The sequence below is a fragment of the Cherax quadricarinatus genome, chromosome 43 (assembly GCF_038502225.1).
Source record: "Cherax quadricarinatus isolate ZL_2023a chromosome 43, ASM3850222v1, whole genome shotgun sequence".
Lineage (NCBI taxonomy): Eukaryota > Metazoa > Arthropoda > Malacostraca > Decapoda > Parastacidae > Cherax > Cherax quadricarinatus.
Genome location: NC_091334.1, coordinates 28,981,051 through 28,997,150, shown reverse-complemented (window position 1 = coordinate 28,997,150; position 16,100 = coordinate 28,981,051). Strand labels below are relative to the sequence as shown.

At 52.3% G+C, this 16,100-nt stretch overlaps 1 protein-coding gene across 1 annotated transcript in view; it reads right to left on the bottom strand.

Annotated features, from left to right (window-relative positions):
• The window catches only part of LOC128694106 (macrophage mannose receptor 1-like), a 148,496-nt gene that overhangs the window by 12,825 nt on the left and 119,571 nt on the right, over positions 1-16,100 (bottom strand). Inside the window, exon 20 of the mRNA XM_070093818.1 lies at positions 3,106-3,171. Within this exon, the coding sequence (XP_069949919.1) occupies positions 3,106-3,171 (66 nt within the window). The remainder of the gene's footprint in view (positions 1-3,105; positions 3,172-16,100) is intronic.

Sequence of the window (16,100 nt, the reverse complement as noted above, 5' to 3'; positions counted from 1 at the left end):
CGACCCACACCAGTCCACTAACACCAAGGATGCGACCTGCACCAGTCCACTAACACCCAGGATGCGACCCACACCAGTCCACTAAAACCAAGGATGCGACCTGCACCAGTCCACTAACACCCAGGATGTGACCCACACCAGTCCACTAACACCCAGGATGTGACCCACACCAGTCCACTAACACCCAGGATGTGACCCACACCAGTCCACTAACACCAAGGATGCGACCTGTACCAGTCCACTAACACCCAGGATGTGACCCACACCAGCCCACTAACACCCTGGATGTGACCCACACCAGTCCACTAACACCCAGGATGTGACCTACACCAGTCCACTAACACCCAGGATGTGACCCACACAGGTCCACTAACACCCAGGATGTGACCCACACCAGTCCACTAACACCCAGGATGTGACCCACACAGGTCCCCTAACACTCAGGATGTGACCCACACCAGTCCACTAGCACCCAGGATGTGACCCACACCAGTCCACTAACACCCAGGATGTGACCCACACCAGTCCACTAACACCCAGGATGTGACCCACACCAGTCCACTAGCACCCAGGTACCCATTTTACTCATGGGGAACATAGACAACCGGTGTAAAGAAACACGCCCAATATTTCTACCCTCGCCAGGAATCGAACCCAGAACTTCCGTATGAAGCGAGCGCTTTAGCCACCAGGTCACGATACAATGTTTACGATGTGTGATCACAATTTTGATTTAAGTAGAAAGAAAGCCACTATTATGCCCGGGCATTTCAGTATGCAATACCCACGTGTACATAAGTACGACACATGTGCAAGAGTTTCGTATCATTATTCAGAAACGTTTCGCCAACTCGGTAGATTTCTTCAGTCGAGTGCAGAGGAGGAAGATGTGAAGATGATGTAGTCAGTTTATCACCCTTGACGTAATTTTGAGGTGGTCAGTCCCTGACCACCTTAAAACTACGTCCAGGAACACCTGCACAGCTGACATGGTCCTGGAACACCTGCACAGCTGACATGGTCCAGGAACACCTGCACAGCTGACATGGTCCTGGAACACCTGCACACCTGACATGGTCCTCAAACAACTGACATGGTCCTGGAGCACCTGTACAGCTGACATGGTCCCGGAACACCTGCACACCTGACATGGTCCTCAAACACCTGTACAACTGACATGGTCCTGGAGCACCTGTACAGCTGACATGGTCCCGGAACACCTGCACACCTGACATGGTCCTCAAACACCTGTACAACTGACATGGTCCTGGAGCACCTGTACAACTGACATGATCCTGGAACACCTGTACACCACAGCACCGTGTCTTCCTTTGCAGATGACACCCGAATCTGCATGACAGTGTCTTCCATTGCAGACACTGCAAGGCTCCAGGCGGACATCAACCAAATCTTTCAGTGGGCCGCAGAAAACAATATGAAGTTCAACGATGAGAAATTTCAATTACTCAGATATGGTAAACACGAGGAAATTAAATCTTCATCAGAGTACAAAACAAATTCTGGCCACAAAATAGAGCGAAACACCAACGTCAAAGACCTGGGAGTGATTATGTCGGAGGATCTCACCTTCAAGGACCATAACATTGTATCAATCGCATCTGCTAGAAAAATGACAGGATGGATAATGAGAACCTTCAAAACTAGGGAGGCCAAGCCCATGATGACACTCTTCAGGTCACTTGTTCTATCTAGGCTGGAATATTGCTGCACTCTAACAGCACCTTTCAAGGCAGGTGAAATTGCCGACCTAGAAAATGTACAGAGAACTTTCACGGCGCGCATAACGGAGATAAAACACCTCAATTACTGGGAGCGCTTGAGGTTCCTAAACCTGTATTCCCTGGAACGCAGGCGGGAGAGATACATGATTATATACACCTGGAAAATCCTAGAGGGACTAGTACCGAACTTGCACACGAAAATCACTCACTACGAAAGCAAAAGACTTGGCAGACGATGCACCATCCCCCCAATGAAAAGCAGGGGTGTCACTAGCACGTTAAGAGACCATACAATAAGTGTCAGGGGCCCGAGACTGTTCAACTGCCTCCCAGCACACATAAGGGGGATTACCAACAGACCCCTGGCAGTCTTCAAGCTGGCACTGGACAAGCACCTAAAGTCAGTTCCTGATCAGCCGGGCTGTGGCTCGTACGTTGGTTTGCGTGCAGCCAGCAGCAACAGCCTGGTTGATCAGGCGCTGATCCACCAGGAGGCCTGGTCACAGACCGGGCCGCGGGGGCATTGACCCCCGAAACTCTCTCCAGGTAAACTCCAGGTAAACACCTGACATGGTCCTGGAACACCTGTACAGCTGACATGGTCCTGGAACACCTGTACAGCTGACATGGTCCTGGAACACCTGTACAGCTGACATGGTCCTGGAACACCTGTACAGCTGACATGGTCCTGGAACACCTGTACAGCTGACATGGCTCTGGAACACCTGCACACCTGACATGGTCCTGGAACACCTGTACACCTGATATGGTCCTGGAACACCTGCACAGCTGACATGGTCCTGGAACACCTGTACACCTGACATGGTCCTATAACACCTGCACAGCTGACATGGTCCTGAAACACCTGTACACCTGACATGGTCCTGGAACACCTGTACACCTGACATGGTCCTGGAACACCTGTACACCTGACATGGTCCTGGAACACCTGTACAACTGACATGGTCCTCAAACACCTGTACAACTGACATGGTCCTGGAACAACTGTACAACTGACATGGTCCTGGAACAACTGTACAGCTGACATGGTCCTGGAGCACTTGTACATCTGACATGGGTCTTGAACACCTGTATAGCTGACATGGTCCTGGAACACTTGTACAGTTGACATGGTCCTGGAACGCCTGTACAACTGACATGGTACTGGAACACCTGTACATCAGCCACGAACACCTGTACAGCTGTCATGAGTACCTGTACAGCTGTTATGAACACCTGTACAGCAGCCATGAACACCTTACAAGGAGCCATGTGCACCTGTACAGCTATCATGAACACCTGTACAGCAGCCATGAACACCTGTCATGAACACCTGTACTGGGTAAACAAGAGAAATACTCACATGGTGTAGTCAGGTTGTTGTTGTGTGAGACAGATGTCAGTGAGACTGTACTGGACGAGGCTGCATCTGTACCACCACAAAATAATAATAACAATAATAATAATAATAATAATAATAATAATAATAATACTATTATAAAGTAACGTTTTAAACACGTACAAAACAGGTCACCACCACAATGTTCGTCACAAAACTAATACATCGACACCATGCCTAACCCTTCTAGGGTAGGGTAGGTGCCTGAGCCCGAGCCTTTAGCTCATAAGACTGTCATTCCCATTTGCCTCCTTGAGGCGGGGATGGCAGACCAGAGAGGCCTAGCTTGTGGCTAGGCCTGGGGACAGTTGGTCCCAAAGATGAGGAGGTACTTGTGCCTCCTCCCATGGGAGACTTAGGTCTCAGACACTCCCTAAAGAGGGAGCCAAGGCCGGGCCACCACTTGGACAAGGCCCGGGCCGGGAGAATACCGGCGAATCTTTAACTAACTAAAACTAATAAATAAATAAATCTCATCCAATCAATTGTTTTCCTTTCGTTGTTTTTACATCTTAATAAGAAAATATTTTTGTTCACGGAGAGTCAACTTGGCGCCACAAAACCTGATTTATTGCAGAAATTTGAACTTCCTTCACAACTCTGCTATAATTGTTATCACAGATTTGTTGAGTTATACCATAAATTAAGTCAAGATCCTGGACTTGACCTTATGAAAGTAAATGTGAGAGTAATTATACACAGGTTGATTATAGTGGAGAAATAAACATGATATTAGGAGACAGGGGAACTTAGGTGCCTCATTAAGCACCTAAATAACTGGTACACAATACTTATAGTCTCGATATTCCAGTAGTAATAAAAATGTGACACTAACATTGGATGATAAACTAGAGATGTGTGTGCAACAACTGGCTGTCTTTATTCTGTAGACGTTTCGCCAACAAGAGGAGAAACGTGTGGCTAATTCAACAACACTAGAAATCTGAGCTGAGGAAAAGTTGGCTCTGTGCTGCAGGTTTCAGTGTTCAGTGGTCAGTCGTCAGTGTTCAGTGGTCAGTCGTCACGTGAGGTCACAGACCCTGAGCTGCTTTGGGGATTAGCGTGGACGGTTACAAAGCATGGCTTGCTTCTGCAGTGTTTTAAAAACTGAGGTTGGAGAGTTGAAGGAGGAGGTCTTGCTTCTCCAGGAGGAGATTAGGAGGCTGAAGGTCCACCTCAATGGGCCTGGGAGAGAGTGTGAGGTGGTTGGAGATGTGGGGAATGAGGCTTCTAGCAGTGAGGTGCAGTCTGTCTCTCACTGTGAGGAGGCTGTAGGTGGGGAGGTAGCAACGGCTACCAGCAGTGAGGTGTCCGCCAGCACCTGCTACAAGTGGCGAGTTGTTCACAGTAATGGGAGGCGCATCAGAGTAAGGAAAGTTAAGAGTGAAGAACTGAAGGTAGGAAATCGCTTCTCTGTTCTCCAGGATGAATGTACTTCAGTGGCCAGTGAAGGTAAGGGTACTACTGCCCCTGCTAATGAAGGTAAGCGCATTCTTGTGGTTGGTGACTCTCAGGTAAGATATGTTGACCGTGCTTTTTGTAATAGGAATAAGAAGATGAGAGATAGAGTGTGCTTCCCTGGAGCTGGTGTTGGGGACATTGTCAACAGACTGGATAATATCATGTCAGGTAATGGGAACAAGCCCATTATCTGTCTCAGTGCTGGTGGAAATGATATTGGGAAGGGTAGGAGAGAAGAGCTGCTAGATAAGTACAGGTCAGCTATAGATTTCATTAAGTCTAAGGGAGGGATCCCAATCATATGTAGCATCTTGCCTAGAAGGGGAGTAGGAAATGAATGGTTGTCTAGGGCAATTGGTGTAAATTGCTGGCTAGACAGATACTGCAAGGAACTTGCAATCCCATTCATTGACAACTGGAACAACTTTTATGGCAAACATGATATGTATGCAAGGGATGGGGTTCATCTCTCTGGGGCAGGGGTGGTAGCACTTGCAGACTCGATTGAGAAGGCCATTGGTGAAATGCCTATGATTTTAAACTGATGGAAGATAGAGGTATGGGTGTGTGTGGGAAACAAGCAGGTTGCAACACTAGGGTTGGAAACAGTAAATGTATAAAAGGCATTCAGCATGAAGTTATAAATAAAGACAATAGAACAGGTCAGCAAACAAAGGGGGACAGCAGAGGGCAGCAAGGGACTAGCTCCCTTAAGGTTTACTATACTAATAGCAGGAGTGTTAGAAATAAGATAGATGAGCTAAGATTAATTGCAAGTGCAGGAAACATAGATATTATTGCTATAACAGAGACCTGGCTCAATCTGAAAGATAGAGAGATGCCCTCTGAATGTCACATACAAGGCTATAAATTATTCCACACTGACAGGGTCAACAGGAAAGGTGGTGGAGTAGCGATGTATGTCAGAGACAATTTAAATTGTTGTGTTAGACAAGATATTAAATTAGAAGCGTCAGCCACTGAATCTGTTTGGTTACAGCTTCTCGAGGGCCGAGAAAAACTAATTTTGGGTGTGATTTACAGGGCCCCAAATCTTGATAGGGAGTGCAGTAAACTTCTATGGGACGAAATTCGTAAGGCATCTACATACGAAAATGTTGTGCTAATGGGAGATTTCAACTATAGACAGATTGACTGGAGCAATTTGACAGGAAATTTAGAGTCGGGTGACTTTCTTGATACGATCCAGGATTGTTTTTTAAAACAGTTTGTGACAGAGCCAACTAGGGGAAATAACCTCCTTGACTTGGTTCTTGCCAGTAGGGAAACACTAATTAATAATCTTGAGGTTAATGATGAGCTTGGGGAGAGTGATCACAAATCACTCAGTTTTAACATATCATGGAATTCCCCTAATAATGGCAATCAAGTCTCCGTCCCTGACTTTCGCTTGGCTGATTTCATAGGACTGAAAAATTACTTAGGTGGGCTGAACTGGAATGACCTGACTAGGGGTCAGGTAGGTGGTGATGGTTGCCGATATGATGCTTTCCAGGGCATAGTTCTAGCTGCTCAGTCAAATTATGTTCCAAATAGGGAAATCAGATCAAACAAAAATGATCCTAAATGGATGAACAATAGATTAAAATATCTGATTGGTCAAAAGAGAGGCATATATAGGCAAATCAAAAGAGGAGAGGGGCAATTAAGAAATCGATATATTCAGTTAAAGAGAGAAATAAAAAAGGGAATTAGAAAAGCAAAAAGAGATTATGAGGTTAAAGTTGCAAGAGAATCGAAGACTAACCCAAAAGGATTCTTTCAGGTATACAGAAGTAAGATCAGGGACAAGATAGGCCCACTCAAAAGTTCCTCGGGTCAGCTCACTGACAGTGATAAGGAAATGTGTAGAATTTTTAACACATACTTCCTCTCAGTTTTTACACAGGAGGATACCAGCGATATTCCAGTAATGATAAATTATGTAGAACAGGACGATAATAAACTGTGCACTATTAGGGTCACAAGTGACATGGTCCTTAGGCAAATAGATAAATTAAAACCTAACAAATCCCCAGGCCCTGATGAACTGTATGCAAGGGTTCTAAAGGAATGTAAAGAGGAGCTTAGCACACCTTTGGCTAATCTTTTCAACATATCACTACAAACTGGCATGGTGCCAGATAAGTGGAAAATGGCAAATGTGATACCTATTTTCAAAACAGGTGACAGGTCCTTAGCTTCGAACTATAGACCAATAAGCCTAACCTCCATAGTGGGAAAATTTATGGAATCAATAATTGCCGAGGCAGTTCGTAGCCACCTTGAAAAGCATAAATTAATCAACGAATCTCAGCATGGTTTTACAAAGGGGCGTTCCTGCCTTACGAATTTATTAACTTTTTTCACTAAGGTATTTGAGGAGGTAGATCATGGTAATGAATATGATATTGTGTATTTGGACTTCAGTAAGGCTTTTGACAGGGTCCCACATCAGAGACTATTGAGGAAAATTAAAGCACATGGAATAGGAGGAGAAATTTTTTCCTGGATAGAGGCATGGTTGACAAATAGGCAGCAGAGAGTTTGCATAAATGGGGAGAAATCAGAGTGGGGAAGCGTCACGAGCGGTGTTCCACAGGGGTCAGTGTTGGGCCCCCTGCTGTTCACAATCTACATAAACGACATAGATGAGGGCATAAAGAGCGACATCGGCAAGTTTGCCGATGACACCAAAATAGGCCGTCGAATTCATTCTGACGAGGACATTCGAGCACTCCAGGAAGATTTGAATAGACTGATGCAGTGGTCGGAGAAGTGGCAGATGCAGTTTAATATAGACAAATGCAAAGTTCTAAATGTTGGACAGGACAATAACCATGCCACATATAAACTAAATAATGTAGATCTTAATATTACGGATTGCGAAAAAGATTTAGGAGTTCTGGTTAGCAGTAATCTGAAACCAAGACAACAGTGCATAAGTGTTCGCAATAAAGCTAATAGAATCCTTGGCTTCATATCAAGAAGCATAAATAATAGGAGTCCTCAGGTTGTTCTTCAACTCTATACATCCTTGGTTAGGCCTCATTTAGATTATGCTGCACAGTTTTGGTCACCGTATTACAGAATGGATATAAATTCTCTGGAAAATGTACAAAGGAGGATGACAAAGATGATCCCATGTATCAGAAACCTTCCCTATGAGGATAGACTAAGGGCCCTGAAACTGCACTCTCTAGAAAGACGTAGAATTAGGGGGGATATGATTGAGGTTTATAAGTGGAAGACAGGAATAAATAAAGGGGATGTAAATAGTGTGCTGAAAATATCTAGCCTAGACAGGACTCGCAGCAATGGTTTTAAGTTGGAAAAATTCAGATTCAGGAGGGATATAGGAAAGTACTGGTTTGGTAATAGAGTTGTGGATGAGTGGAACAAACTCCCAAGTACCGTTATAGAGGCCAGAACGTTGTGTAGCTTTAAAAATAGGTTGGATAAATACATGAGTAGATGTGGGTGGGTGTGAGTTAGACCTGATAGCTTGTGCTAACAGGTCGGTTGCCGTGTTCCTCCCTTAAGTCAATGTGACCTGACCTGACTAGGTTGGGTGCATTGCCTTAAGCCGGTAGGGACTTGGACCTGCCTCGCATGGGCCAGTAGGCCTTCTGCAGTGTTCCTTCGTTCTTATGTTCTTATGTTCTTATGATTATAATAATAATAATAATCTACACGACTGACGAAGTCTGTAGCACAGGTGAAATATGTGGTTAAGATTCCTAATACAGTACCTGCACTCTGAAGGAGGGGTTGTGGTGGGTAGTACAGTACCTGCACTCTGAAGGAGGGGTGGTGGTGGTAGTACAGTACCTGCACTCTGAAGGAGGGGTGGTGGTGGTAGTACAGTACCTGCACTCTGAAGGAGGGGTGGTGGTGGGTAGTACAGTACCTGCACTCTGAAGGAGGGGTGGTGTACCTGCACTCTGGGAAAGTACAGTACCTGCACTCTGAAGGAGGGGTGGTGGTGGGTAGTACAGTACCTGCACTCTGAAGGAGGGGTGGTGGTGGGAAGTACAGTACCTGCACTCTGAAGGAGGGGTGGTGGTGGGTAGTACAGTACCTGCACTCTGAAGGAGGGGTGGTGGTGGGAAGTACAGTACCTGCACTCTGAAGGAGGGGTGGTGGTGGGTAGTACAGTACCTGCACTCTGAAGGAGGGGTGGTGGTGGGTAGTACAGTACCTGCACTCTGAAGGAGGGGTGGTGGTGGGTAGTACAGTACCTGCACTCTGAAGGAGGGGTGGTGGTGGGTAGTACAGTACCTGCACTCTGAAGGAGGGGTGGTGGTGGGTAGTACAGTACCTGCACTCTGAAGGAGGGGTGGTGGTGGGTAGTACAGTACCTGCACTCTGAAGGAGGGGTGGTGGTGGGTAGTACAGTACCTGCACTCTGAAGGAGGGGTGGTGGTGGGTAGTACAGTACCTGCACTCTGAAGGAGGGGTGGTGGTGGGTAGTACAGTACCTGCACTCTGAAGGAGGGGTGGTGGTGGGTAGTACAGTACCTGCACTCTGAAGGAGGGGTGGTGGTGGGTAGTACAGTACCTGCACTCTGAAGGAGGGGTGGTGGTGGGTAGTACAGTACCTGCACTCTGAAGGAGGGGTGGTGGTGGGTAGTACAGTACCTGCACTCTGAAGGAGGGGTGGTGGTGGGTAGTACAGTACCTGCACTCTGAAGGAGGGGTGGTGGTGGGTAGTACAGTACCTGCACTCTGAAGGAGGGTACCTGCACTCTGGTGGTGGGTAGTACAGTACCTGCACTCTGAAGGAGGGGTGGTGGTGGGTAGTACAGTACCTGCACTCTGAAGGAGGGGTGGTGGTGGGTAGTACAGTACCTGCACTCTGAAGGAAGGGTGGTGGTGGTAGTACAGTACCTGCACTCTGAAGGAGGGGTGGTGGTGGGTAGTACAGTACCTGCACTCTGAAGGAGGGGTGGTGGTGGGTAGTACAGTACCTGCACTCTGAAGGAGGGGTGGTGGTGGGTAGTACAGTACCTGCACTCTGAAGGAGGGGTGGTGGTGGGTAGTACAGTACCTGCACTCTGAAGGAGGGGTGGTGGTGGGTAGTACAGTACCTGCACTCTGAAGGAGGGGTGGTGGTGGGTAGTACAGTACCTGCACTCTGAAGGAGGGGTGGTGGTGGGTAGTACAGTACCTGCACTCTGAAGGAGGGGTGGTGGTGGGTAGTACAGTACCTGCACTCTGAAGGAGGGGTGGTGGTGGGTAGTACAGTACCTGCACTCTGAAGGAGGGGTGGTGGTGGGTAGTACAGTACCTGCACTCTGAAGGAGGGGTGGTGGTGGGTAGTACAGTACCTGCACTCTGAAGGAGGGGTGGTGGTGGGTAGTACAGTACCTGCACTCTGAAGGAGGGGTGGTGGTGGGTAGTACAGTACCTGCACTCTGAAGGAGGGGTGGTGGTGGGTAGTACAGTACCTGCACTCTGAAGGAGGGGTGGTGGGGGGAAGTACAGTACCTGCACTCTGAAGGAGGGGTGGTGGTGGGAAGTACAGTACCTGCACTCTGAAGGAGAGGTCGTGGTGGGAAGTACAGTACTTGCACTCTGAAGGAGGGGTGGTGGTGGGTAGTACAGCACCTGCACTCTGAAGGAGGGGTGGTAGTGGGTAGTACAGCACCTGCACTCTGAAGGAGGGGTGGTGGTGGGTAGTACAGTACCTGCACTCTGAAGGAGGGGTGGTGGTGGGTAGTACAGTACCTGCACTCTGAAGGAGGGGTGGTGGTGGGAAGTACAGCTGCACTCTGAAGGAGAGGTCGTGGTGGGAAGTACAGTACCTGCACTCTGAAGGAGGGGTGGTGGTGGGTAGTACAGTACCTGCACTCTGAAGGAAGGGTGGTGGTGGGTAGTACAGTACCTGCACTCTGAAGGAAGGGTGGTGGTGGTAGTACAGTACCTGCACTCTGAAGGAGGGGTGGTGGTGGTAGTACAGTACCTGCACTCTGAAGGAGGGGTGGTGGTGGTAGTACAGTACCTGCACTCTGAAGGAAGGGTGGTGGTGGTAGTACAGTACCTGCACTCTGAAGGAAGGGTGGTGGTGGTAGTACAGTACCTGCACTCTGAAGGAGGGGTGGTGGTGGTAGTACAGTACCTGCACTCTGAAGGAGGGGTGGTGGTGGTAGTACAGTACCTGCACTCTGAAGGAGGGGTGGTGGTGGTAGTACAGTACCTGCACTCTGAAGGAAGGGTGGTGGTGGGTAGTACAGTACCTGCACTCTGAAGGAAGGGTGGTGGTGGGTAGTACAGTACCTGCACTCTGAAGGAAGGGTGGTGGTGGGTAGTACAGTACCTGCACTCTGATGAAGGGGTGGTGGTGGTGGGTAGTACAGTACCTGCACTCTGATGAAGGAGTGGTGGTGGTGGGTAGTACAGTACCTGCACTATGATGAAGGGGTGGTGGTGGTGGGTAGTACAGTACCTGCACTCTGATGAAGGGGTGGTGGTGGTGGGTAGTACAGTACCTGCACTCTGATGAAGGGGTGGTGGTGGTGGGTAGTACAGTACCTGCACTCTGATGAAGGGGTGGTGGTGGTGGGTAGTACAGTACCTGCACTCTGAAGGGGTGGTGGTGGTGGGTAGTACAGTACCTGCACTCTGATGAAGGGGTGGTGGTGGTGGGTAGAACAGTACCTGCACTCTGATGAAGGGGTGGTTGTGGTGGGTAGTACAGTACCTGCACTCTGATGAAGGGGTGGTGGTGGTGGGTAGTACAGCACCTGCACTCTGATGAACGGGTAGTGGTGGTGGGTAGTACAGTACCTGCACTCTGATGAAGGTGTGGTTGTGGTGGGTAGTACAGTACCTGCACTCTGATGAAGGGGTGGTGGTGGTGGGTAGTACAGTACCTGCACTCTGATGAAGGGGTGGTGGTGGTGGGTAGTACAGTACCTGCACTCTGATGAAGGGGTGGTGGTGGTGGGTAGTACAGTACCTGCACTCTGATGAAGGGGTGGTGGTGGTGGGTAGTACAGTACCTGCACTCTGATGAAGGGGTGGTGGTGGTGGGTAGTACAGTACCTGCACTCTGATGAAGGGGTGGTGGTGGTGGGTAGTACAGTACCTGCACTCTGATGAAGGGGTGGTGGTGGTGGTGGGTAGTACAGTACCTGCACTCTGATGAAGGTGTGGTTGTGGTGGGTAGTACAGTACCTGCACTCTGATGAAGGGGTGGTGGTGGTGGTGGGTAGTACAGTACCTGCACTCTGATGAAGGGGTGGTGGTGGTGGTGGGTAGTACAGTACCTGCACTCTGATGAAGGGGTGGTGGTGGTGGGTAGTACAGTACCTGCACTCTGATGAAGGTGTGTTTGTGGTGGGTAGTACAGTACCTGCACTCTGAAGGAGGGGTGGTGGTGGTAGTACAGTACCTGCACTCTGAAGGAGGGGTTGTGGTGGTAGTACAGTACCTGCACTCTGAAGGAGGGGTGGTGGTGGGTAGTACAGTACCTGCACTCTGAAGGAAGGGTGGTGGTGGTAGTACAGTACCTGCACTCTGAAGGAGGGGTTGTGGTGGTAGTACATACCCACCTAGTGTACCTGCACTCTGAAGGAGGGTGGTGGTGGTAGTACAGAAGTACAGCAACGCACCTGGAAGGAGGGTTGTGGCGGTAGCACAGCACCGCACTGAAGGAAGGTGGCGGTGTAGCATGGCACCTGCACCGCGGCAGCGTGGTGGTGCAGCACAGCACCACCTGGAGGGTTGTGGTGGTAGTACAGCACCCGCACCGGTAATGAAGGGCGGTGGTGTGAGCACAGTGCACCGCACCCGAAGGAGGGGTGGTGGTGGTAGCACAGCACCCGCACTCCGAATGAGGGTTGTGGCAGCAGCACCGCACCTGAAGGAAGCTGGTGCGGCAGGCAGCACCCGCACCTGAATGAATGGCAGGTGGTAAACAGCACCGCACCCATAAAGCGGTTGTGGTGGTAGCGCACAATTCACCAATGATAGGTGCACAGCACCCGCACCTGAAGCGAGGGGTGCGGTGGTGGTAGTACAGCACCCGCACCTGAAGGAGTGGGTGAGGCAGCACAGCCCGCACCCAAGAGGGGTGGTGGTGGTAGCACAGCACCGCAAACTGAAGGAGGGTGGTAGTACAGCACCCGCACCTGAAGGAGGGTGGTGTAGTACAGCACCCGCACCCGGAAGGAGGGTGGTGGTGGCAGACAGCACCCGCACCCGAATGAGGTGGTGGTGGGCAGCACAGCACCCGCAACCCGAATGAAGCCGGCGGCGGTGGGCAGTACAGCACCCGGCACCTGAATGAGGGTCAGGTGGCAGCACAGCACCCGGCACCTGAATGAGTGGTCAGGTGGCAGCACAGCACCGCACCTACGAAGGGTGGTGGTGGGCAGCATGGAGCACCGCACCTGGCCGATGTGGGTGGCGGCGGCAGCACAGCACCCGCACCTGAATGAATGGTCAGGTGGCAGCACAGCACCCGCACTCCACGATGGGTTGTGGTGGCAGCAGCACCCAACTCCGAAAATAGCTGGTGGTGGTGGTAGCAATAGCACCCGCACCCGAAGGAGTGGGTGGTGGTGGTGCAGCACAGCACCCGTACCCGAAGGAGGTGGTGGTGGTAGCACAGCACCAACCTGAATGAAGGGTGGCGGGTGGTAGTAACAGCACCCGCACCTGGCCGAAGCGGCGGTGGTGGTAGCACAGCACCCGCACTCCGAAGCTGGAGTGGGTGGGCAGTACAGCACCCGCACCTGAAGGAGGGTCGTGGTAAGTACAGCACCCGCACCTGGCCGAAGCCGGTGGTGGTGGCAGTACAGCACCCGCACCTGAAGGAAGGGTGGTGGTGGTAGTACAGCACCCGCACCTGAAGGAGGGGTGGTGGTGGCAGTACACCTGCACCTGAATGAGTGGGTTGTGGTGGTAGCACAGCACCCGCACTCAAGGAGGGGTGGTGGTAGCACAGCACCCGCACCTGAAGAGGTGCGGTAGCACAGCACCGCACTGAAGGAGGGTTGTGGTGGTAGTACAGCGCCCGCAACCTGAATGATGGGCGGTGGCGGGCAGTACAGCACCCGCACCTGAAGCCGAAAGGCGGTGGTGGCATGCCAGCACCGCACCCACGAAGCCGGCGGCGGTGGTAGCACAGCACCCGCAATTCGAAGGAGGGTTGTGGTGGCAGCAGCACCCGCACCTGAAGGAGTGGGTGGTGGTGGCAGTACAGCACCTGCACCTGAAGGAGGGGTGGTGCGGGCACCCGCACCTACGAGGCGCGGTGTAGCACAGCACCCGCACCTGGTAAGGAGGTGGTGGTGGCGCACAGCACCCGCACCCGGCCGAGTGGGTGGTGGCAGTACAGCACCGCACTGAAGGAAGGGTGGGGTGGTAGCAACAGCACCTGCACTCAAATTTAGCTGGCAGGTGGCAGTACAAAGCACCCGCACTCCGGCCGTAGCTGGCGGCAGTGGTAGTACAGCACCCGCACCTGGAAGGAGGGTGGTGGTGGCAGTACAGCACCCGCACCTGAAGGAGTGGGTTGTGGTGGCAGTAACAGCACCTGCACCTGAAGGAGGGTGGTGGTGGTGCATGCACCGCACCTGAAGGAAGGGTGGTGGCAGTAGCACAGCACCCGCACCCAAAGGAGTGGGTGGTGGCGGTAGCACAGCACCCGCACCTGAAGGAATGGTGGTGGTGGTAGCACAGCACCGCACCTGGCTGTGGAGGGTGGTGGTGGTAGCACAGCACCCGCACCTGAAGGAGTGGGTGGTGGTGGTAGCACAGCACCCGGGCACTCAATGAAGGGTGCAGGGTGGCAGTACAGCACCCGCACCTGAAGGAGTGGCGGGTGGTGGTAGTACAGCACCGGGCACCTGAAGGAAGGTGCGTGGTAGCATTACACCCGCACCTGAAGCCGAAGCTGGTGGTGGTGGTAGCACAGCACCCGCACCTGGAATAGAGTGGGTGGTGGTGGTAGCACAGCACCCGCACTCCAATAGGCTGGTGGCGGCGGTAGCACAGCACCCGCACCGGAAGGAAGGGGTGGTGTGTGCTGGCTGGCACCCGCACCTGAATAGCTGGTGGTGGTGGTAGCACAGCACCCGCACCTGAAGGAAGCTGGTGGTGGTGGTAGTATTACACCCGCACCTGAAGAAGCTGGTGGTGGTGGCGCATGTGCATCTGCACCTGAAGGAAGGGTGGTGGTGGTAGTACAGCACCTGCACCTGAAGAAGTGGCAGGCAATACAGCACCTGCACTCAGAATGAAGGGTGCAGGTGGCGCACAGCACCCGCACCTGAATAAAGGTGCGCGGCAGCAACAGCACCGCACTCACGAAGCCGGTGGCGGTGGCAGCACAGCACCCGCACCTGGAATAGCTGGTGGTGGTGGTAGCACAGCACCCGCACCTGGAAGGAAGGGTGGTGGTGGCAGCACAGCACCCGCACCTGAATGGCTGGCGGTGGTGGTAGCAACAGCACCGCACCTGAAGCCGAAGGGTGGTGGCAGCACAGCACCCGCACCTGAATGAAGCCGGGTGGTGGTAGTACAGCACCCTAATCTCGAAATGAAGGCAGGTGGCAGCACAGCACCCAACTCCGAATGAATGGTGGCGGTGGTAGCACAGCACCCGCACCTGAAGCCGATGGGTAGGTGGCAGCACAGCACCGCACCCGAATGAATGGCGGTGGTGGCAGCACAGCACCCGCACTCCGAATGAGGGGTGGTGGCAGCACAGCACCCGCACCTGAATGAAGCCGGTGGTGGTGGCAGCACAGCACCCGCACCTGAATGAAGGGCGTGGTGGTGAAACAGCACCACCTGAAGGAGTGGGTGGTGGTGGCAGTACAGCACCCGCACCTGGCCGAAGGGGGTGGCGGTGGAAGCACAGCACCCGCACCCCGAAGGAAGGGTGGTGGTGGCAGCACAGCACCCGCACTCACGAAAGCCGGTGGTGGTGGCAGCACAGCAACTAACTCCGGGAATGAAGCCGGCGGCGGCAGCAACAGCACCGCAACTCCAATGAAGCCGGGTGGCGGTGGCAGCACAGCACCCGCACCTGAAATGAAGCTGGTGGCGGTGGCAGCACAGCACCCGCACTCCGGGGCCGAAGCTGGTGGTGGTGGCAGCACAGCACCCGCACCTGAAGGAAGGGCGGTGGTGGCAGCACAGCACCCGCACCTGAAGGAGGGTGGTGGTGGGCAGCACAGCACCAGCACCCGAATGGCGCGGCAGAAGAGCACAGCACCGCACCCTGAATAGGTGGTGGCAGCACAGCACCCGCACCTGGAAGGAGGTTGTGGTGGCAGCACAGCACCGCAGCACTCCGAATGAGGTGGTGTAGGTAGTACGAAGCACCAAAATCGAAGGGGCAGGCAGCACAGCACCCGCACCTGGAAGGAGGGCAGGTGGGCAGCACAGCACCCGGGCACTCCGAATAGAGGGGTGGTGGCAGCACGCACCCGGCAACTGAAGGAGTGGGTGGTGGCAAAAACTGCACCTGGGGCTGAAGGTGG